The sequence below is a fragment of the Asterias amurensis genome, chromosome 10 (genome assembly GCF_032118995.1).
Source record: "Asterias amurensis chromosome 10, ASM3211899v1".
Lineage (NCBI taxonomy): Eukaryota > Metazoa > Echinodermata > Asteroidea > Forcipulatida > Asteriidae > Asterias > Asterias amurensis.
In genome coordinates, this window is record NC_092657.1 from 19700043 (window position 1) to 19726029 (window position 25987).

Here is a 25987-nt window from a genome sequence, read left to right on the forward strand (position 1 = left end):
GGTAATTGTCAAAGACCAGTATCCACACTTGGTGTTAATATATATAAAATAACAAACCTGTGAAAATTTGAGCTCGATTAGTCGTCGAAGTTGCGAGGTAATAAGGAAAAAACACCCTTGTCACATGAAGTTGTGTGCTTTCAGATGCTTGATTTCTAGACCTCAAATTCTAAATAATTATGAGGTCTCGAAATCAAACTCGTGGAAAATTACTTCTTTCTCGACAAGTATGTCACTCCAGAGGGAGCCGTTTCTCACAATGTTTTATACTATCAACCTCTCCCCATTACTTGTTACCAAGTAAGGTTTTATGCTAATAATTATTTTGAGTAATTACCAATAGTGTCCACTGCCTTTAATTATGCACAGCCAAACCCTGTCACTGTAAGTATGTTGTTGATTTTTTTTGTTTTTTTTCAGTGATTTTTCAGTCTGAAATTAACCAATGATTGTTTTATCCACCAGGGATCTGTATGGGGTTAAAATTGATGAAAACAGCATCATTAGTTACGATTGCCACAATGGAATTAAGCCCTTTAGGGGAAAAACAAATAAACAATCAGTTTTCCCGTAATTTGACCACGTTATCACGGGACCACTTGACTAAATATAATTATTACAAGTCTTTACGCAGTGTATTCAATGAAACTTTGAAGTTCACTCCCTAAAACCCATAATGCACTTTATCATTGCAGGTGGAAGTGCCACAGTGCACTATGCTTGGACTCTTTCCAAGAATAGACACATCACATATAGACGCAATTACTATTGTTTTTATACCAGCAAACCTCACTACACGTGTGCCCTTGAAAAAAAATCTTTCTTATTCAGCACGTAAACAGAACCAATACAAAGATAATTAATATACAACGCTGCATCCAAGGTAATTAAAAACCATACAACATAAAGTAATAAAAACCTATAAGCAAACAAACCATTAAACTGGAACTCATTATGTATGGTTTCATACGGTGTGTCTTCTGTGATGGTTTTTTTTTATTTCAGAGGAAATATCTCACTTGGAAACTGGGCCCAATTTCAAAGGGCTGCTTAAAGGATTTGGGTACTTTTTCAAAATGTCCAGCAGCGTGGACAGCAGAAAAAAAGGCAATGGCTTGTTAACTAATAATTATCTGCTCTCCCTAGCTAGACACGAATAAACCGCTAGCCCATTTTTCAGCCCCCTTACAGGATTTGGGTACCTTTTCAAAATGTCCTCAGATTAACATTAAACTTACAGGGTTTGAAGATAATGATAGTGGAAAGCTTCCCTTCAAATATTACTTACTGAGGTGCTGTAGTTTTTGAGAAATGAGTATAACAATGTCATGAAAATACGTTTAGTAAATGCTTAATATAATTTTGGTCTCATGAGACCAAAAGTATTTTCGTGACATTGTTTACTCATTTCCCAAAAACTACAGCACCTCAGCACGTAATTTTGTTCAGGGAAGCTTTCTACTATCATTATCTTCAAACTGTGTAAGTTTAGTGTAAATCTGTCGCCATTGTGTTTTTGTCCTACAAAAAGTACATAAATACCCTTTAACGGTAAGCTCATTTTTGTGCTTACTGTAGCGGACAAATTGGTAAGGTGTAAACGTACTTCTCAAGTTAGCAAGAAAATTAGGCGGCCATTTTGTATTGTTACTTTTATCTTTTTTTGTGCAGTAAGCACCGGAAGGTTTGCATGTCTTTTCGTGTACTACGGTTTAGCAGCTCTATGACATGGAAATCGTACAGTAAGCACAAAATCAGCCGCTAAACAGGGCCCAATTGATAGAGCTAATCAACATGAAAATTTGCTTAGCATGAAATTTCTTCCTCAATAAAAACAGGATTACAAACCACATTTCCATTTGTTGCATATTGCTTGTTACTAGTATTCAGCTGTTGTTTGCTTTTCCTGAAAATCACATGGAAATTTGGTTGGTAACCCTGTTTTATCAAGGAAGAATTTTCATGCTAAGCAAATTTGTGTGCTTAACAGCTCTATGAAATTAGACCCTGCTCTATGAAAATGGGCCCTGCTTTCCAGACTAAGGTTCAAATGCAGAATTCTTAATGATATCACGATCCAGCCCTGGCAGAGCCTTTCTTGCAAGTCCAAATTGGCTTTATGTCACGATCTAGGTGTTGTTGTTGCATTATTTATTTCACCTTTAACCTTTCTTCTGTCCACGGGCTAAATGACTCTCAGATTAAAGGGAGGGTGGATTTATTCATTTATTTGATTGTTTTCTTTACTTATTTAATTATTTTTAATTTATCCCGATCTATATATAAAAAAAAAAATGCAAATAAACAGAAGACTGAGAAAAACAAATATCTGAAAGTAAAATCAATACGATTTTTTTTTTTAAGTACGCAATGGCAATATAGGGACAGCCCCAAACACGTTGTGTACAGTGTGTTCCTTAGGTAAAAATTAATATCAGACCATAAAATTTACTTGAAATGAAATTGTAAGGGGACGAACGAGGGGGGAAATGTCCTTGGGTGCAGTTAAATTGATAACGGTTATTGTTGCCACATAGGCCAATAGTGTGCATTTTTAAAATGTGTTTTTATAAATAAATAAACATTCTTTCTCGAAACCACCCCTTTAAACGAGCGCACTCGATAAATCATCTGTGTTCGAAGGAAGCTTCACATTAAGGATATTTTGGTCAGGCTGAATTTTCGAAATATTTCAGTAAATGACTGCTTAGAGAAAAAGTGTATAGGTCTTTAAACTTAAAGAATTTGTCATTGAAAATGTAAATGCTAATCGTTTATGTATGTCTGGAAAGGTCCACCATTTTCAGACTTTCAGTATTTTAAATCAACATGCCAGTATTTTTTTGAGTGTACGGGGTTTTATAACATGAAACCAATTTACATGACTGTTTATTTTGATCAACTGCAAAATATTTCTCTCAGAAAAAGAATTATCCGTGGATTTCTGAGCTATTTTTATACGCAGGAGAGGTTCAGCGAAAATAATAAAGAACTACCCCCGCAGTTTAGAAATGAAAATCCCTTCAATGAGATTATTTAGACCCCGTTTGTCACTCCTCAAAGAAGGGGGGAAAAAACAGCAGAAATGCTGAAATTGGATCGCCTTGCTTGCGACTGCCATTCCAGAACAAGACTCGACGGTCTATTCGAAGCTACGGGATATTTTGTTTTCCTTCTTTCCCCCCATCGCTCCTGCGGACTCTCTGGGCTTTGACTGATCGCATTAAAGCCAACGAGGAAAATGTTTCATCAATTCCATTACAAATTCCATTCATATTGATCCCCTCAGGGAGTTGCTGTCTTGGACACCCCTACAGGGATGTTCCACCATTGCCCGGAATTTTAGGATTTTTTTTTTTACTCTATTCTTTCGTTGTGTGCAGGCAGGCAGCCTCTCGCTGTGTGTATGCGCTTCGTGTGGCATTTGAGCAATTTGCGCCAGAGCTGCACAGCGCAAAGGTAGTATACCCGAGGCTGTATGTGGGATATGCGATGTTTTGTATAAGCTATAGACGGTTTTTCCCAGTCAGGGTTTTGGCGATCGAAGCGCGACGAGAGGAGAGAGGCAGCAGAATTTAGGGCTTGTGGATGGAACAGCACTTAGCTGCAGTGAGTGAATAAACCCAGTATGTGGAATGACTGCTGCCTGATGATCGCCTAGTCATCCCGTCGTCTTCGCCTCATTCAAAGGGGGACGTTAAACGTATCGAGAGACAACAAGATTCGTTTGGGGTTTTTTTTCTGTTGGTTTTAAATGTACAGGCTGAGCCACGCGTATTGGGGATCTACAAGCGTGTACGCGCACTTGTGTCATTGGCGAAGATTGAACGCGTGGCGCTTCGAATCCAAATACGAAGTATTCAGCGCGTATATTTAAAAAACGTGGCGTCACGAACAGTTTCTTCAACATCGCTAGTTCGATTCTGTACTACTTTTTAGTGTTGTTTTTAAATGCGTGGAAAGTCCATAGGCCTCTGTTGAGAATGTATACAGCAAGTGCACTCATCAACGCTGGGATTGAAAGCAATGGAATGTACGGTCGCATCGGCCTTTCTTTCTCCTGTCATCAGTAACGACCTCAAGTTGCGATTGGAGATGATTTAGCACGGCACACAGCAGTACTAGAAAAACAGTGTTTGATACTTGCGTCATCTTCCTTTTTGGGGGTAAAAGTTTTCCCTGATTGACTGAGACTCAAATCGCGATGTCTGGAACCCCGTCAGAATCAGTTACTTTGGAGGTAGAGGAGACAATGGCGAGTGAGAGAACCGGGCTACGGGCCTCGCCGTCTCTCGACGACGACCAGCCCCAGAAGTGGTTCATCTCCCCACACACCACAAGGATGCAAATCTGGGACACCCTGGTCATCGTCAGCGCCATCTTGGGTTTCAGTCTGGACCTCTTCATGGTCGCATTGGACTCTAAACTGATCGCGCTCTGGGTTCTTGCCTACGTCGGAGATGCCTTCGTCATTGTCGACATTTTTCTACGGTTCTTCCGCGGTTACATGAAGGATGGGATTCTGATCACCGACAGACGACATATACAGCGACACTACCTGAAGACGACATTTCTTCTGGATTTTTACTCCGTTTTGCCCTTGGATTTTATAGTTTTTGCAAAGCCTGGACTTGGCGCCAATGGAATAATGAAAGACCTGGCTAAATATCGCTGCATCAATAGATTCATCCGGTGTATTCGACTACGCTCCTTTTTCGGTAAGTTTATTTTCATCTCTAATTTTCATAGTGTAAACTAAACAATACCAACTCCCTCTAACAACAGTCGTGACTGACATCCTTCATTAAAAAAACAAAAATTGACAGAAAAGCAGGGCTCATCTCATACAGCTGTTCAACCCCTAAGCAGCATTAATAATATATTACTAAAGAATTGTCTGCATAGCAGAAATGAGCACGGTCATTTTTAGAGCTACATAGGCTAAACAACTTTAAACAAGCAGATAATTATGCTTAACAATTTTGTGCTAAGCGAAATCAAGTAGGTTCAGTTGCAGATTGTAGGCCTCCCCTACATGTTACCTTTTCTGCTTTTTAAGAAGCTCTAGATAAAAACAGGATTACCAACAAAATTTCTGTTTGTTGCATATTGCTTGTTACTAGTAATCAGCTGTTGTTTGCTTAAATCCTGAAAATCACATGGACATTTGGTTGGTAATCCTGTTGTTATCAAGAAAGAAATTTCATGCTAAGCAAATTTTCGTGCTTAGCAGCTCTATGAAATTGGGCCCTGGTCACTTTGTTCCAATACCGAATAAATTATGGAATGTCGTTGCCATTTACGTAGTCATGTAAAAAGGTATTAGTTTTCACTTTCACTCCCCAAAAATTGAATCTGTGAATCGTTACTGCAGTCACGTTTCTCGAGGAACGAGATTTTAAATGCAAATATTTAAACACTTTATTATAATAATAATGTAATTTCGCGACCGAATGCGAACGAAACCTTTTGAAATATGCAGCATATCCTACGTCAATAATGTCTAGAATAATTTATAAGGTTTTGATACTAGCTCCCCGCGTGAATACAGAACAATACAAATTAAAATCATAATAAAGGGGTCGCAATAAATATCATCTGGACATGCCGTATTGTATCATCAAGGACCTCAGAGATGCAATTTAAAACGATTATGAAACGAATTGTTGTCAACAAGTTTCATATATTTTATGATGCTGATATACTGATATTATCTCTAAATGCAAAAGAATGAAAAAGCACTCTCTGATCCATATGAGGGACAACTCTTTTTCGAGTGGTCTTCCACTCTTTTACATTGAAGTTTTCATCTTTTTGAGTGATTTTTCACTCTGTCCTTGAGTTAAACCCCTCTAAAAACCACCACTCTTTTTAAAGAGCCATACAACTCGACTATTTAAAGATGCTATGTCAGATTTTTGGCCCCAAACATTAAACAATAGATTTTTTTGAGTGAACGGATATTTCAAAGAGTATCACCCGCTCTAACAAAAAAAAGCTTAACTTTTACTTTTATATGGTCAGGAACCATGACAAAATTCAAAACGTTTCTTATAAAACACATAAGAGTTGGTTACGTGATATATTGTCGGGATCCCGGCCAAAACTAATTTTGAGCACTTTATTTCACTGCTACTAATAATTGGTGGACTTTTTCGAGCAATGGCTCAAATGAAAGCTTGTAACTTTCTCGACCTCCATCAAAATACCTATTGAATTTTAAATCAAAATTTTGGGGTCAAATCGGCCAAAAATCTGACGTAGCATCTTTAATGTTTAGAGAGAATTGATGCTATCCTAAGAGACATTATTATTCAAAAGAAATTTTTAAACGACCAGACATTAGTTTGATGGAGCTGCCTGAACATGCAGGCACAGAGACAGCTAATGTTCATGATTTCTATAAACATTACCCATGAAACAAAAAATATGTGAACATTAGTGCTTACTCTGTTACGTGTGAGTCAGGAAAAAAAGTGGAAATAAAAAACATGTAAACATTTGTACTTCATCTTCTGTGTGAGTCGGGTAAAAGTAGTGGGGGAAAATTACAGTTTTCTGCATTAACACATTGTACTTGGTTGGTTACACAAACTAAAGTCTAAAAGATCTCGACCATGACTTCATAATTTTCTGCCGAAGATATTGCACTCAAAAGGCAGTGGACACTATTGGTAAGTACTCAAAATAATTATAAGCATAAAACCTTTCTTGGTAACGAGTAATGGAGAGAGGTTGATAGTATAAACATTGTGAGAAACGGCTCCCTCTGAAGTAATGTAATTTTCGAGAACAAAATAATTTTCCATGAATTTGATTTCGAGACCTCGTAATTATTCAGAATTTGAGGTCTCGAAATCGAGCATCGGAAAGCACACAACCTCGTGTGACAAGGGTGTTTTTTCTTCATTATTATCTCGCAACTTCGACTACCAATTGAGCTCAAGTTTTCACAGGTTTGTTGTATTATGCTTATGTTGAGATACACCAAGTGGGAAGACTGATGGTCTGTGACAATTACCAATAGTGTCCAGTGTCTTTAAAAACGACGTTCGTTTACTTTCATCTTTTGCAAACCTGTATTTACCTTCAGGCATAAAGTATACAATTTCACTAGCTTCTATTAATCCGGGGGTGGTTAAACTTATCCCGAAATCGATTATGTTTACAGACCCCAATAAGTCACTAGGTCATTCGGTCAACATTTCAACGTCCATCTTCAACCTTGATCCCTCTTTCCTTTACACTCGTTCGAACCCCGCTATAGGCCTATCACTTTTGAACATGCCAAGCAGAAGCTCCAAATTGTGGCCGCGCGGCTGTTCTATGATGACAACTGCAAACAGTCACATAATTAATCAACGGTGCACAACCGCCGTGGCCTTTTCTGACATGCATTTATTTTACATGGAGTAATAATATTACTTGTACACCGAAGCAATGGGCGCTTATGTAAAATATATAAACCATTGGTTTACATTGGAAGGGTTGTTGCTCTTACCGCAGTAGACCTTTAGCAGGCTACCAGCCAATAAAACAAAAATACATGTCATTATTTTAGAAAGCTAGAGGAAGAGCGAGATACATAATACTAGCTCTTTTTAAAACGTAATAGGTTTCATTTTAAAATATCATTGCATGTAGGAAGCCTAACTAAAATGGCTTGTTCGTATTATTATACGCCTAAAGAGTCGAACACACTCGTGTGAAATTTGAACTCTTGCTAGTTAGATGCAAGGTTTTAGGGAAAAATTGGTAAAAGGATGTAAAAATTTGCTAGAAATTTAAAAAACTGGGGTCAAAATTGTTCTGTTCCCTACAATACATTACGTGAAAATGACAGATGGAACATGGTGTCAAAAAACAGGGTATCCAAAAGACACATAGAGCATGTCTTACACGGTTTGATGGTGTTTTTTTTTTCTTTCTTTTTTTATCCTTGTTTTCTTGTAAATAATTTCGTGTTTTGGGTTTTTATTTTTATTTTATTTTTTTTACAAATGTCAGTTCGCCGTTTCGTCCACATACTAGTACCGGTAAAATATTCTTTGTTTTACCAAACCCATAAATTTTGCCGGCAATGTTTTATTTCTGCAGTTTTAATGTTTGCATGAGAGATAACCAGGCAGTAAAGCATTAACTGAAGTGTTTTGGTCAACTCGACCCTGTCTAATTCTGCACATCAACCTTGGTACATGTTTTTTAATGAGTGCACTTTTGCTGGTACATTGAAGATAGTTATTAATAAAAACACGCTGGGGACAATTAAAGTCGTAGATATAGTGAAGATTGTCTGGAGCTATTAGGCCTGTCAGCCGCTGACAATTTTAAATAATATGAAACATAACCTTTAAAGGGCCACACTATAGCTACGGAACTTAGGCTAATTTAAGGGTGTCGAACTTGGTTCTACACAATGGCAGACAATGTTAGTTAACGAAAAGGAAAATCAGACAACTTCGATGACCAATTTGGTTCAAAATTGTCAAAAAATATTTATGCATAGTTGAGATACACCAAGATGAGACTGTGGTCTCTTACATTAACACAAGGTTTTAATGCCGTAAGAACGCTTTGAAAATAAAATAAAAAATAAAAAAGCTGGTGCGAAAACATATAATTATCAGCTCTGACTGTCATTGAAACAAAGAGGAAAACTTAAACCATAAAATGAAATGAAATTTCCCTTTTTAAAGCATCAACATAGGGCCTTTTCGAAACGACTGGATTTGGCTCAGGCTAGCTTGGCCCCGCGGTTGTTTTAACAATTGCATGTGCTTTGCGTATACACGCTCAGGGTTTCAGATGAGAGGACGGGGCCTGAAGCTGAATCCAAAGCCGAAGCCGTTGTTTCGAAAAGGGCCGTAAACCCATTGACCCTTTAAAAAAAAATATATTGTGATTTAAGCGGGTGGCGTGCATGTTTTTGACAGCTATCATTTTCAATAACGAAACAAACAAAAGTCAATGATTGACTGGCATATCATGTATTTGTTTTTAATTTAGAAATTAAGAACAAGGTGAACGCAATCGACAACATTGTTTCTGATCAATAGACGCATATTTGGTAAGACTGTTTGAACAACTCTATTGTATATTATCATTAATATTTATTGTTTTTTTTGTCATCAAACACATGAAAATATGGGAAAATAAATACACTGGAGATACTAACTGATGACAGGAATTACATAAATTGATTTAAACCATGAAATCATTATTAAATACAAGAAATATTCAAGATAAACAAACAGCGATTAAATATAGATCAATTAAACAATGATCAAATTTAGAACAACATCCAAGACAGAAAACTAAGTAAAAACACACACTCTAAATTTAAAGTAACAATCATTTGAAATGTTTACCAAACAAAACGAGAAAAGCAATCACTTGAAAAACGTATTGTCATAGTATAGGTTTTCTCGGTCAAATTCGGCAAATGAGCAGTCAATTTAATTTTCATGCGTTCGGATTAAAGCTGTTTTGCTTTTCCAGTTGTTACTGCGTTTCAAATTCAGAATTCGGCCATTCAATTTCGTTTTGAGTCGAGTCAAATTCCTTTAAAAGCACTCTGTTCAATTTAGCGTAGCGTCATTCTTTTTCGTGACACACACGCCCCAAGAAGCGTCTGCGAATTTGATTGCTGCTTTGATGAATTGTTAAATTGAATGATTATTTTGTAAATTCGAATGACGCAACATTACATTTGACTAATCCCAAAACGAAATCGAATGACCCTTTTGAGTAGCATTCGATTTTGCGCGAAATAGAATAGCTTGGTGGTTAAATTGGCTGCTCTTTTTCCGAAATTGACCGAGAAAACCTATAGTAAAAGTCAATTGAAATAATATATAAAATAATATAATACTCATTCGATTCTATACAATAAACAACTTACATAAGTGCCTGATCATCATCAAATATATTGTTTTATTTCAACCTAAGTGGGTGGTACATTATGGAGTGCGACTCCTTGCTAAAGAAGAAGAAAAAAATAATTGCGACGGATGAAATATAATGCCATTAAGACCTGCGTAATCCACTTCAATCTTTGCACAGGCCCTAAACGCTGGCGTTTACCGTAGTTGAACCGCTGCTCCTTTTTTATTATTAATCTAATATCGTTGACAATCAAGGGCCGCTGTAGCGCCAACTGCTTGCTCCACTTCGCATGCTATGTTTTTATTTTGTTTCAGCGAGCGGTATAGCCCACGCGTCCTTATAACATGCAAATAATAAAACCGGATAATAGCCTTCGGGCCTGGAATAGCCTTTATCTTTTTTAGAATTGACTGACCAAGGCGGTTGATACATGTGCTGTTTCACTTCTATGGATTGGATATTATTTAATCCTTATTCGGGAAGTCGCGGAAAGAAAATAGTATAATAGAGATTATTACATCGGACAACGTTACACCTGGCTCATTGTGTGTTTATTACATGATATTGTTATTATTTTTAACACTTGTATGTTTTATTTAATACAAGCTATCTTTTTTGTGGGATTCGAAGAAATAAAAACGTATTCCATGAGGTGTTTTAAAATAGAATAGTATTAATATAATTGCTACTGTGTTATTTTTACAAAATCATGCACATATAAATACACTTGTTACGGAGAAATGCATTTTGGCTTTGCGTGTCAAAAACCCCCAATAAGTACACAAACTTACTTAGCAATAACGAGTTTGGCTTTTTCATGGAGTGTTATTTCATAAATAATAGATTATTACATCACACAATTTCACACCTGATTCTCTGTGTATTTTGTTACATGTAATTGTTACATTTTGGATTACTACATATTAAGACTATTTTTTTGAGAATTCGTGGAAAGGTCTTGGCTTTTCTTGAGGTGTCATGTATTATTAAATATATATTATTACATCACACAATGTAAAACTTGACTCTTTGTCTATTTTGTTACACTGCTACATTTGGAACACTTGCATGTACGTAAAGGCTATCTACTGTTGGAATTCGTAGAAAGACTTTGGCTTTTCTTGAGGTGTTATTTAGATTATTACATCACACATTGACACGCCTGACTCTGTGTCTATTTTGTTACACGTTATTATTACATTTGGAACACTAGCATAATGTCTATGCTACTGTTGTGGGAATTCTTAGATGTCACATCGCCTTTAACATCTCTCTAGATTGATTTGGCGCATAACGAAATGCCTGTTTTAAACCGCTCAATTTATGTTTAGATAGCTAATTTATGTTAGACCCAATGAAAAGTAAAATAATAGTATAAACCTAAACGTAACGTTCAAATGACTCCTCGTGTTTGTTGCACAGGAAAACATAAGTCAGAACAACTCATTAGCTGCTCATTAAAAAAAACCACTATTTTTAAAGGCAGTGGACACTATTGGTAATTACTCAAAATAATTTATCATAATAAAACCCTTCTTGATTACGAGTAATGGGGAGAGGTTGATAGTTTAAAACATTGCGAGAAACAGCTCCCTCTGAAGTGACGTAGTTTTCGAGAAAGAAGTAATTTTTTCCACGAATTTGATTTCGAGACCTCAAGTTTAGAATTTGAGGTCTCGAAATCAAGCACAAGAAACCACACAACTTCGTGTGACAAGGGTGTTTTTTCTTTCTCATTATTATCTCGCAACTTCGACGACCGATTGAGCTCAAATTTTCACAGGTTTGTTATTTTATGCATATGTTGAGATATACCAACTGTGAAGATAGTCTTTGACAATATTACCAATAGTGTATACTGCCTTTAAAGCTCCGTTGTTATAAATAACCATTGTGTGATAGATGGAACATCAAGCTTGTGATAGCAACCGTACATTCAGTTCCACGATCAGCAGAGCGAGACATAATCATCAGTTCATAGACCGTAATAATTTTAATTATAGGTTCATCTTTAACATGAGGTCGGCGAAGAAAGGGGGATGCGCTTTTGACATGATTGGGCAGTGTGCATTACCGACCTTCGCAAATCCTCACATAATACAGATCTGTATCACTTGATACCCACATCTTTGTAAAAAATAGTCCATTGATATGTAAAGTACAGCAATAAGTCAAAGACATTATAATTGTGCCCACTTTCCTGCGCTTAAAATAATTCTGCTTAGCCAGGATACCAGCCGCATATACTACATGTGAGATTGTATTTTTGTTGGAAACCGTATTCTGGTAAGCATAATTATGTCGTGCTTGGTAGCTACGATTTGTGCTTTTAACAAGTAGATCTACTGGGCATTGTCACTCGAATTATTTCCAAGAAAACCAGTTCCAGACACTCCAAGAAAACTAACTCATTCATTATATTTTCAATTTACATTTTTTTCTAGGGATTGAAAGCTAGGCACGGGAACCAATTGCATGTGATTAGTACAATTATGTGCTTCGTACGAACATTGGTTGGTAACCAAAAACGGATGACCCGCCAAAGTACTAACGTCTGGGCGTAACTGTGTCGGTGCTATGCATTGCTTTGCACGCATATTTTGAATACTTTTATAAAAATTGACCCCTACTGTCCACACTTATTCAGTAAGCGCAACAAAGTATATAAGCAGTAACACACTGCGCAAGGGGACATTGAGTTGTTGTAATTTACTCTTGCTTGGTCGGTCATTTTCAAAATTAATGCCCATTCTTTTGGCAAAACTGAGCCTAGAATTGTAGAGATGTTTAATTCATGCATTCATTGAATGGTTTATTAAAAAACTGTTCAATTCGCTGCCAGCAGCAGAAATACATGAACATAAAAAAGCAGTTACATAGTTAAAAATTTGGAGTTAAACATTACATAGTGTTTAAAATTACCTAAATCTTACACAGAAAAACGGAGAGGGAGATCGTACTGTAAAATTAATTAGTTGAACATCTGAGTAAACCATTACAATCAAAATTTAAATGGCGTAAAAACTATTACACTCAAAATCGACTCTGAAACTGTTCATTCTCAATGGGGGGGGGGGTTAAAGTCAATCCAAAGGACCGCACAATGAGTAGCACCACAATATCTATGCTTACCATAACTGGGAATAAGGCTACCAGCCAAATAAACCAACACATGTACCACATGTAAGGTTGATACCCTGCATAAGTATGCTAGCAAAAGAACCAGATAATCGTCCCAATATAAACAGTCAGCCATTCCTTGTATATAATGAGCTATTTAAATGCAGCCTCCACTAATTGTGCATAATTCGTTGAATAGCTCATTTCTTTTTTAATTCTTGTCTTCCACTTTATTTTCATTTTTCAAATTAATAAAGGCCTAATGTTTTAAATCTAAATTATTTAATTTATCACTTGTTTTGATGTCACTATTTGTAAACTTAATATTTAGTCTTCGGATGTCATGTTTTTACATTTCATTCATGTACTATTCATCATCAAGATTTAAAGACACCGGACACTATTGGTAATTGTCAAAAACCAGTGTTCTCACTTGGTGTATCTCAACATTATGCAAAAAATAACAAACCTGTGAAAATTTGAGCTCAATTGCTCGTCGAGGTTGCGAGATAATAATGAAAGAAAAAACACCGTTTAGATGGTTGATGTCGAGACCTGAAATTCTAAATCTGAGGTCTCGAAATCAAATTCGTAGAAAATTACTTATTTCTCGAAATCTATTTCACTTCAAAGGGATCCATTTCTCGCAATGTTTTATACCATCAACCTCTCCCCACTATTCGTCACAAATTAAGGTTTTATGCGAATAATTATTTTGAGTAATTACCATTAGTGCCCACTGCCTTTAAAAACATGAAAAGAGTTTGAAGTTTGTGCACAGGCCAGCCAACCTGCATATTTTAGCGAGCGGCCATACCATATGCAGCAGACAACTTCACTGTAGGCCTACACGTTTATGATGATTACTGTTTCGTTCTTTATGCTCAGCTCCGACTTTACCACGCTTCACTGCTCGCAGTTCATCAAAACAAAACATGTCGCGCTCCATGCATGTTGACTATTTTATGAAAACATCTCGAACGGTATGTAAAATGAAAGACATCGTATTGTTGTATACTATCTCCGAGTCATGATAATTAAATGGACAGGGTTATTAAAACTCATTAATTATTAACCAGAGTGTGAGTTGCTCTATGATCTCATAACTTGAACCGTTTGAAGTCACTGGGATGAAGATAAAAGTATTAATGTAAAAAATAAATAGCATGAAATTGAAAGACGGTTGATTAGAGGTTTAAAGCTTTTCAAATTCATTGTATTTTCGTGGTATCGACAATATCGACCTGTGCAACCATTACCTTTTCGTGGTTTTGTTCACTGTTTGATTTGTTTCTGCCGTTCAAATGAAAAACTGTAAACATCATAAACATACATGTATCATTAAATACACTGGACACTAATTTTCAAAGACCAGTCTTCTCTGTTGATGTATCTCAACATAATTATGCATAAAATAACAAACCTTTGAAAATATGAGCTCAATCGGTCATCAAAGTTGTAAGATAATAATGAAAGAATAAACAACCCTTGTCACACAGAGTTGTGTACTTTTAGATGGTTGATTTCGAGACATCAGATTCTAAATCCGAGGTCTCGAAATCAAATTCGTGGAAATTTACTTCTTTCTCGAAACTATGTCACTTCTGAGGGAGCCGATTCTCACAATGTTTTATGTCATCAACCTCTCCCCATTACTCGTCACCAAGTAATATTTTATGCTAATAAATATTTTGAGCAATTACCAATAGTGTGTACTGCCTTTAAGACTATTACAATAAACTGATAGATAAACAAAATAAATAAACAAATAAAGGAAGTTAAACCATCTGTACTGGCCTATAGTGAATAATAGTACGTTCAGTTTTTCCATGAGGATGTTTTTTATCTTATCTTAGACATGGGACTTGATAAAGACTTTGGCAGCATTTCCTGTTGTGGTTGAAATTTTTCTACTTTATACACTAAGACAAATGTAAGACAAATTGCATATTCCCTCACTTATGAAGACCTAGAACGAAGGAGAAAATGGAGCCAAAAAATTGCCTCCATATATGGAGAGTATAAAGTCTCAAAAATAATTGTTTTATACATAGTCTATGGGATACGTTTCTAAATGGTTGTGGTACTTTTTGTTAGGACACAAAACATAGTAGAAAGCAATTCCCTTATAATATTACTGAATGGGCTGCTGTAGATTTTGAGAAAATAGGTAAAACAATGTCACTAAATTGTTTTTCGTATCAGGAGACAAAAATTAATTCAGCATGAACGGTGTCTACCGGTGTACAAGTATTTCAATTCATTGACAGGAAAAGAACACAAGATGTCTCCACAGGAATGTAAAAAATAAATTGAATATTTGTGAACGTCGTTCATTATCCAAATGTACTCTTAATGATGTTTAAAACAATGTAAGAATATGTTGGGATAGTTTTCCGAAAAGGGTTGTACATATTAAACTAAGAGTAGGAAGAGGTTGCCCTATATTTGGTCATACATTGTTCGATGCTCCAATGTCAAATGTGTAATACGTAGGCCTACGGAATGGACTTCAACTTTTTCAAAATCGTTCACAGCAACCAGCATATTTTCCGTATGATTTTCTGCTTTAATAAAACATGAAACGTCGGCTTATTTCAGATCAGTTGATTATACTGATGATTGTTGATTATTAAGGTTTTAGGCACGGTGTATACCCCCATTTACGAGGCATTTGAATGAACGTGGTCCTACATTCTGCACGTCGTCTGTACAGCTGGACCCGCCAATAATAGTCGTGGGAGACATGTTGAGCTACAGCTTTCGCTACTTGTGCTAGTGTGGCGCAGTTCCGCTGGGGTCGAGTTGACAAGGGAATATACGACAAGTGCTCTCGAGTTGAGAGACTGGCGGCACATGTGTGTGGTGTGTTGCATGGTGGCACTAGCTCTCATACTACTACCCTACTTCTAAACGTAGCTTTTACTCTTGTACTCTGTACAGCCAGCAATCTCCCATACCTTTCCTCACCGGCGCTCTAATGACATTTTTTTGCATCAAATACTTCAGACAAACATATGTTCTGAAAAGGGCAACATATGTATTGCCACTTTGACTTTCAGCCAGCACGCTGGTGCAACGAGAATTTTGTGTAACTGAATTAGAGCAGGGTTGTTATGTGTTAGGTAGGTACCCTTAGAAAATTGTGATGAGTTGCGGGGAGCATTTTGTATTGAGGGTTTTTATTTTTAAACATGGCTCTGTGGTGAGATTGTGTTCAACCTTGACTGGTCAGAATTAAACGTGTGGTTAATAATTGATTGCTACGCGTGATTAGTTATATGCATATTGCCAGGCTTTAATTTCGTATGCTACGACTCGTGGTGAAGGCATTCATAATTTAATGCAAATGAGGTAATCATTTTGGCTGATGTTGATAATCGTAACTGCAAAATATTTTCTATGTTTTACTGGTGTGTTTTTAGTTTTCTATATATAATTATACGCTTGGTATAATTTCATTTAAAAAGTTAAAACAAGAACACGAAATGCGAATAATTTTGATAGCTCTACAATTTCGTATCTTCAACAGAGCACTTGATCTTGACTCATGCAGAAAATATTGCTTAATGATTTTTGTGCTAAGCAGAAATGAACAGAATACCAATCACAAATTAGTGCACATGTGACATGAATGTTTGATTGGACAAATTATTCTGGTAAGCATTATTTGGTTTATGCTTAGCTACTTTTTGTTCTCAAGAAGCTCTATGAAATCGGGCCCTGATATCACACTACAATAATTTACAGGCAACCGGTTCAAGGACAAATCACATCAATTTGTCAAATGAATGTTCCCCTAAGACGTTTTTTCCGCTATAGTACAACTACACCATAAGAAGAAAAAATAACAGCTATCCAACAGGGTTGCTTCTTAAATCTCTCTGAACAAAAACACAAAATTTCCTCTTTTTTTTAGAAGTACAACACCATTCGACAAATAAGTAGTTAAAGGAACACGTTGCCTTGGATCGGACGAGTTGGTTTATAAAAAACGTTTGTAACCGTTTTTTATAAAATGCATATGGTTGGAAAGATGTTTTAAAGGTAGAATACAATGATCCACACACATTTGTCTCGAAATTGCGTGGTTTTCCTTTTACTGTGCGAACTAACACGATCGGCCATTTATGGGAGTCAAAAATTTGACTCCCATAAATGGCCGACCGTGTTAGTCAACGAGGTAAAAGGAAAACCGTGCAATTTCGGGGCATGTTTGTGTGGACCATTGTATTATACTTTTACAACATCTTTCTAACCAATGCATTTTATAACAAACGGTTACAAACGCTTTTTATATACCAACTCGTCCGATCCCAGGCAACGTGACCCTTTAATTGCAGCGTGTAATTTTGTTTCCTAAGCGTTGCCAGTCAAAACAAATTCCTCGTTTTCAAGACCCGTTCGATAAAATACCCCTTACAAAATTAATATAATTTCCCCAATGCACTGTACATCTACACGTATTCCCGTATTCAAAAACCTTCTCTGTATATTATAACTGATCAAATTATGAAACGCAGATACAAGAAAATGAACCCCAATTGAGAGTGTAGTCCACTGGTAACCCGAGCAATCAATTCGGCCTTTATTGCCAAAACACACAAAATACACACACACGATGGGCTTGGAGAAACTGGCGATGGAAGGTTTGACATTAAAATGGTGGCCATCTATTGCGTATTAGCGGGCAATATTTGCACTATGCACGTCATATATACTGTACAGCCAGCCTTTTATGATATTATTAACGTTTTGCCTTGCAGTTCATGGACTATAGGCTCATGCAAATTGTGTGTACAGTCGACGAACAAGGCAGGCGCGCATTGTAGATTTTTTGAATTAAGGGTGAAAAAATTTACACCCTTGGTTTTGTTTTAACCGTTTGATTGTTATAATACTGTATGATATGTCGATTCAAAACAAAACTAGTAAACGTTTCACTTCTAAAATAAGATATCGCGTAAAGTCTGGAGTGATGTATAGTTGACTGCCAGTGCCGATAAACCAACCATGCTGATTTTAGAGTAAAAGGTTTTAGGGAACTGTTCGATTGGGCTAGCTATGTATATAATTCAACTAGCTTGTAAAAAAAAATCATTTCAAAAGGTTTTGAGATATATCGCATAAAATCTTGAGTTGTTATCATTATGTCCACACAGAAAGAATAATCCGTAATTTGAATTCAACATACGAGAAACGTTTCATGCAGAAACATTTCTTCAGATTGGAATGTTTCAGAATCTCTTTCTCTTAAATCATTTTTGATCGAGAGAAACGACTCCCTCTGAAGTGACGTATTTTTTTCTTCAAAAAATGGTGAACATAAAAACCTACTTCATAGAGAACAACGTAGAGCTGTTGGTATTATACAATTATTAGAAAAAGACCCATTTGAGATGATGTCATTTTTCATCTTAATATTTGAATCTGAGAAAGACTTTGGGCCTGAAGCCTATCTTGGGCATCTGAAAGCACAGACTTGTGCAACAAGGATGTTTTTTCTATGTTATTCTTGCAACTTCGATAACCAATTGGACCCAAATGTTCACAGATTAGTTATTTTACGCACATGTTCAGATACGCCATGTGAGAAAACCGGTCTTTGACAATTACCAATAAAGTGTCCACTGTCTTTAAAGCTCTCCACTGCCTTTCAACTTTCATTCAATTTAAAAAAAAAACAAAAGGACATGTTTGTCTTCCACTTGAAGAACTCCAACATCTGACGGTCTGTCAAATCAAAACACTTTAAGGAAGCTACTTTGTAAACATCAATTTTCCCGGTGTCTGTCTGACTGGGCGACACAGCTGTCCATCCAACGAGAGTACACTCTCATAAAAACATATGTCAATTTACGCTCTGCTTGATCACAAAGCTTAACCTGGGTTTTTCGATTACATTTTTAAAGGATTTGGGTACTTTTTCAAAATTTCCACAGATTTACATTTAACTTACAGGGTTTGAAGATAATGATAGTGAAAAGCTTCCCTTCGAATATTACTAACTAAGGTTGTGCAGTTTTTGAGAAATGAGTAAAACAAGTCACACAATCATTTTGGTCTCATGAGACCAAAATTATTTTAGCATGTAAAATCCCCTTAACCAGTTATGATATTATACCAAAACCATAGCATAAATGGTTAATACGTTTTTACATGCAAAAACTGAGGCGAACATTTTTACTCATTTCTCAAAAACTACAGCACCTCAGTAAGTGAAATTTCAAGGGAAGCTTTCTACTATCATAATTTTCAAACCGTGTACGTTTAATGTAAATCTGTGGACATTGTGGTTTTTTTGTTAGGAAAAAGTACATACTACCCTTTAAAGACATGGCACGCCTGTTACAAGTCTATGTCGGTCAAATAAACAGGGCCCGGTTTAAAAGAGCTGCTTAAAAAGAAGCTTATAGTAATAAGCACAACAAAATTATGCTCACCATAGAATGGTTACCAGCCAAGACACCTTGTCAAACGAACAATCTGTGACTGGTATCCTACTCATATCTACTGAGCAGAAATGTGTTAAGCAGCTCAATGAACTTGGTTCTATAGGTCGGCCAGAAATTGGTAGGCTACAATTGTTGTTAATACAAAGACACCAAATTATGATCGACGGTAACTCTGTGCAGATCATTTGTTTGACAAATTCGAACACTTTTATCATTGACACAGCGGTTGTTAAAGGCAGTGGACACTATTGGTAATTACTCAAAATAATTATCAGCATAAAACTTCACTTGGTAACGAGTAATGGGGAGAGGTTGATAGTATAAAACATGGTGAGAAACGGCTCCCTCTGAAGTGACATAGTTTTCGAAAAAGAAGTAATTTTCCACGAATTTGATTTCGAGACCTCAAGTTTATAATTTTGAGGTCTCGAAATCAAGCATCTGAAAGTACACAACTTCGTGTGACAAGGGTGTTTTTTTCATAGTTATCTCACAACTCCGACGACCAATCGAGCTCAAATTGTCACATGTTTGTTATTTTATGCATATATGTTGTTATACACCAAGTGAGAAGACTGGTCTTTGACAATTACCAATAGTGTCAAATGTCTTTAATTTACATGTTATATAAATAACAACGAGATAACTATACTACATTAGTGGTTTTCATAAAATTCACTCAACAATGTGTGCATTGGATTTGATTTTTTTTGTCGGATAATTTGTCAGATTTACAAATTCCTGGGTCATTTTTTTAAAGCAGAATCCAGGGGCCCAACTCACATCATTGCAATGCGACATACATTCTTAGAGTGAGTTTGAACTCACTCCAAGAAAGTAGGCCTTTGCGAGTAAATTAGTTGTAATTTTTTTTACTCATTTCGTTGTGTGACGCTTTACTGAAATATTGGAACGACTTTCTCTTTTTTGTGGACCAGTGAAATCGCTTTGTGCTCTCAAGGTAACAGGGTCAAAAGGGGTCCAACTCGACATATGGTTTTGTAGTCATGATTTTCCTTATGGCCTTGGCTCAATTTCAAAGAGATGTGCTCAAAAAATTTGCTTAGTAGAACAAAAAATATGCTTAGCGGAAAAAGGTTACCAGCTAAAATACAATTTCCCATGTAGCGATTGTGATTGGTATCCTGCTTATTCGTGCTGAGCAGAATGTATTTAAGTGATACCTTCTGCTCGATTAAAGTGGGCCCTGGTGGGTGGGGGGGATATGGTCTTCGATTGGAAATCAAAAGTCAATGGCCTGACGTTTTTACCCTATAGCGTAATCTTTCTCGAAGGTCAAGTAATTAATTAGTGAATGGCACGGATCTAAATGAGGGGGGGGTGTATTCGTGTGAAAAATGTGCTGTGATAAATAGTCAATTAGTGAATTAAATTTAACGAAATGTGGGTCATCTAGAAAAAAAAATATGCTAAGAAAAAAATAACGAAAAAAAAAAGTAATTAAAGACAGTGGACTCGATTGTCAAAGACCATGTATTCACAGTTGGTGCAGGTATCTCAACATATGCATTAAATAACAAACCTGTGAAAATTTAAGCTCAAATGGTCGTCGAAGTTGCGAAATAATAATGAAAGAAAAAACACCCAATTGTCACACGAAGTTGTGTGCTTTCAGATGCTTGATTTCGAGAACTCAAATTCTAAACCAAGATTTCGAAATCAAATTCGTGGAAAATTACTTCTCGAAAACTACGTTACTTCAGAGGGAGCCGTTTCTCACAGTGTTTTATACCACCAACAGCTCCCCATTACTCGTTATCAAATAAGGTTTTATGCTAATAATTATTTTGAGTAATTACCAATAGTGTCCACTGCCTTTAATTAGTGGGGGATCGGCTTAAAGCCATTATACACTTTCGGTAAACAGTATTGTCCAAGTCCCACACTTCGTGTATCACAACTTATAAATAAAATAACAATCCTGTGGAAATTTAGGCTCAATCGGACATCGGAGTCGGGAGAAAATAACGGGAAAACCCACTCCTGTTTTCGCGCGTTTCGCCGCGTCATGATATGTGTTTATACAAATCCGTAATTCTCGTTAACGAGAATTTATATTGTTTTACCGTTTTCTCAAAAAGTAAAGCATTTCATGGACTAATACTTCAAGAGAAGTCTTTCACCATTACCTTCTGTAAACCCTGTAAATTATTTGTAAATCTGTGAACTTTTTTTTTTTTTTCTATACCGAAAGGGTCCAATGGCTTTAAACGGAGGTGACCTATGGAAAATGCACTTTGAGAAAATAATAATACAGAAAAAAGAAAATTAATTGGTGAATGAGGTATGTTGGGTCATGTATGGAAAATGCGTCGAGAAATGAATAGCAAGAATGAGTAGAATAGCAAAACCAGTTCGAAAAAATACCATGTTGTTTTACATACACTGCCAGTAGATTCTATATGAATTTTAAGTCCGTTTGGTTAATGTTTAATGTATTTTTTTACTGATTTTATTTTCTGTAACTTTTTAACGGATTTTTGCTGTAATTTACGCCTTCGATTGTTTTCGGATGGATTAATTTTCTTTTTTCTTTTTTTACTGGAATTGTGTTTCATTGTTATGCGCTCTCGAACAGACTGGTCCATGAGAGAGTGCAATATAAGTTCAATGCGTTCAATGCTTCCTGCATTCACAAGAAAATTGAAACCACAACTTATTGATGCTTATTCGTAGGTTTGAAGTATATTGTTAACATACTCACCATCATATACTAGCCTCTGTCGTGTATTCTGTTTGTCTAGTCTGTCTTGTGTTTTCTGTCTTCTGTATAGTATTTTATGTTGTTTGTTTGTCCGTAGGTTAAGGCACAAAAGCCTCTGCTTCACCCTAACCTAATTGCTGTCCTACTTTCAAAGCTTCCTAATATATAACTATCTAAATCATTGTAAACTTTCATATCCTAAGATACTAAGTAATACTGTAACTCATTCATAATTTGAATATCATTATAAAACTTTGTAAAATATGTAAGTGTACATGTAGGGCAGCAGTGAAATAAATGTGTGCAAACACAATGCAAAATACAAATAAAATAAATGATTATTATTATTACACACAGAGTTTCCTCCAACCAAATTAAGACCTCACCATGCAGTGCCTCTTATTCAACAAAGGATTGGCAATTAATCGGTGAATAAGGTTGGCTTAAATGAGGTCATCTGTACAAAAATAGATGTAATAAGAACAAATATTAAACAAAATGCTACAGCTGCTGTGTCATCTGCAAGTTGTTTTTCTGTTCGTTGCTGACTCATTCTTCATCAACAGCTTTAAATGAATATAATCATAACAAAAATACATTTCATAACTGTATTAAAACAAGTCTGCACTGTGTATTAAGACATGCCCTCGTAAAATATATTAAGCAGGGTAACGCTCCAAATAATCCCTGATATAGCCTCGGCACATGTTTTTCCATGGAACTGTAAGTTAATTTTGTAAAGGGCACGAGCGATAAAACTCCGACCGTTTCACATCAAAAATTCCCGAAGCGTTGGGACAAAATTACCATCTGTTTGTGCCAAAGAAAAAAATGATCCGACGACTGTTTGGTATTATCGCATTACACTCGATGTTTTTTATGAATAATATAATGATGTTATTACATGAGAAGTGGGGAGAGAGATTGTAATTATTTATAGCGGATGATGAAAAAGTCGTTGGGATTTTTCTTTGAAGATTTGTTGGTCTTTAGGTGCTGCCTAGATTGCTTTTTTGGAAAAGGAAAAAAAACGTTGGATGGTTTTTAGGTTGTTTTTCGACAACATCTGTACATCGTATTTCATGTATCACAGAATGTAATATGAATCGCTGAAATGTTCACGACAGTTTCGTCTGGTAAAAAAAAACATAACTATTAACAAGTTTTACAATCTGATTTCCGAACCCCATCGTGTATATTTCGGATACTAATATTCACGTATTTTATTGTAAAATACACAAATCACCGTTTACCATTGCGCCGTATTGTAATTTATAGTTGGAGAAGATTTAGCGAGAAATAATGAAACAGAGACAAAACACACACCCTATTTTAATTTTCTTCTTCTTTTTTGTAATTTTTTACATTTGTTGTAACTCTTGCTATTTTTACAGACAATAAGTACATGATGCTGGTGGGGCTTTGTTGTGACGCCTTACGGATCTATGCTTATGAGGAGTATTGGATTAATTATACTTATTAACGGCCTCTTAAAATAAAACCTTAATCTCTGACTTTGATAAACCTTTTAAAATGATGGAAAATGCAGTTGGATAAAAATCAAGTTCACATGTTCTTAAAGACACTAGACACTATTGGTAATTTGCCAAAGTCTTGGCAGTTGGTGTATCTCAACATATATGCATAAAATAACAAACCTGTGAAAATTTGAGCTCAATCGGTCGTCGAAGCTGCGAGATACTGATGAAAGAAAAGAACACCCTTGTAGCGCCATGGTCACACGAAGTTGTTGTGTGCTTTCAGATGCTTGATTTTGAGACCTCAAATTCTAAATCTGAGGTCTCGAAATCAAATTCGTGGAAAATTGCTTCTTCTTTTTTGAAAACTACGTCACTTCAGATGAGGCCGTTTCTAACAATGTTTCATACCATCAACAACTCCCCATTACTCGTTACTAAAGTAAGGTTTTATGATAATAATTATTTTGAGTAATTATCAATAGTGTCCACTGCATTTTGTTTAAAAACAACAATCCCCTGAAACTAAACCGTGAGCCTTTTCCCCGTAAAGGCCCTTACATTTCCACATGTTTGTTACGCATAATGTTGAGATATACACCAAGTGATAAGACTGGTCTTTGACAATTACCAATATAGTGTCCGATGTCTTCAACTCAGATGTCATATAACTCTGTTATTTTTATATTGTAACTCACACAACTGAATTGATAGATTAAATAGATAAGTTGGCTGAATTGAGATGATTTCCTTAGCACAAACTTCACTTCAAAGAAGCCTCTCTCAATGACCTAGATACACTTCCATTACAATCAATAGCCAGTAAAACAGCGAAGCCCAACCACACACACACAAAAAAACAAGGCGATATGTTGGTGTATGGAGCATGTTCTATGGGACATTATATACGTCAAACATCCGTCACTGTGAGAGATGATGCTGGAAGGGCTTCTTGGGCTGCATCTTCTCTCTCAGTGTTTCACCCCGGGCGGAGTTTGGCAGATGGATGAAGAACAAAAGCACCGCCAAGAGTTGTGATCCTTGTCTTCTCGCTAAGATGCACACACTAGATCGATGCAAATACCATGCTCTTAGAGTGAGAAGGGGGTAGAGCGATGCTTAGACTTGATAGGAAATCTCAAGGCGTTGAACCTTAATATATCTACATCAAAGACCGATTGAAATGGTTTTGAAGATAAGGTTATAATAGAACAACGTAATATCCCGTTTAAAGACACTGGACACTATTGTAATGTCAAGGACCAGTCTTCTCACTTTGTGTTTCTCAACATAAGCATTACATAACAAACCTGTGAAAATTTGAGCTTGATTGGTCGTCGAAGTTACGAGATAACTATGAAAGAAAAAACACCCTTGTCACACGAAGTTGTGTGCTTTCAGATTCTTGATTTCCACACCTCAAATTCTAAATATATGAGGTCTCGAAATCGAATTCATGTAAAATTACTTCTTTCTCGAAAACTACGTCACTTCAGAGGGAGCCGTTTCTCACAATGTTTTATACCATCAATCTCTCCCAATAACTCGTTACCAAGTGCGGTTTTATGCTAATAATAATTATTTTGAGTAATAACCAATAGTGTCCACTCCCTTTAAGTCTACATCCTGTATATAACATAAGGGTGTAGTCTTGATACGAGACGTTGTTGTTCATTCCCACGATGTGATGCCGTGATTGTCAATTAAAGAACGCCTTGCAACAAGACTACCAATTATAAAGGTAGATTACATCGGCTGTTTGCTGTTGTGAACAAGGTACCCTTAATCAAACCCAACTCGGGTGTACCAGATCTATTTCGTGGTTCATTTGACTGCCGTATTGGCAGCTAACTCGAAGGGACATGTCTTTCAAGACAACAGGGGGCTCTGTTTTGTTGACAGAGAGATTGTAGCTCAATTAGAAGCTCTTGGTTCCTACGGTACCAATTGGTAAATCAATTTAGTACCTCTATACCAATTGATGTAACTTGATTCTTACGGTTATTTGTACGGCCGTAAAAACTAAGGGCAAATCTCGTGACTGTGCATTCAAAGGTTTTTCTTGGGAGCTTATGGTCCAAAACACCTCACTTTAATAATCGAAAACAGTAGAAAACATTTAGGGATGTAAATAATAATATAATAATAATAATAATAACAGCATTTATAAAGAGCCATATATCAACAACAAAAAATCAAAGGCACTGTACATTAAAAAGGCAAAAAACACTAAAACAAAAAAAGGCAAAAAACACTAGAAATTTATAAAACAAGGCAGTACATTTTAAAAAGTACTAAAGATACAATCATACTGAAACATCACG

The 25987-nt window shown here is 36.1% G+C and overlaps 1 protein-coding gene across 5 annotated transcripts in view; it reads left to right on the forward strand.

Moving 5' to 3' along the window:
- The first annotated feature begins 3523 nt into the window (after positions 1 to 3523).
- Positions 3524 to 25987, forward strand: part of LOC139942582 (uncharacterized) — a 154376-nt gene continuing 131912 nt past the window's right edge. For 4 of the 5 annotated variants that reach the window (XM_071939439.1, XM_071939442.1, XM_071939441.1 and 1 more), the window contains exon 1: positions 3524 to 4718. In XM_071939439.1, the coding sequence (XP_071795540.1) occupies positions 4205 to 4718 (514 nt within the window). In that variant the 5' untranslated portion in view covers positions 3524 to 4204. The remainder of the gene's footprint in view (positions 4719 to 25987) is intronic. The other variant, XM_071939444.1, reaches the window with a different exon arrangement.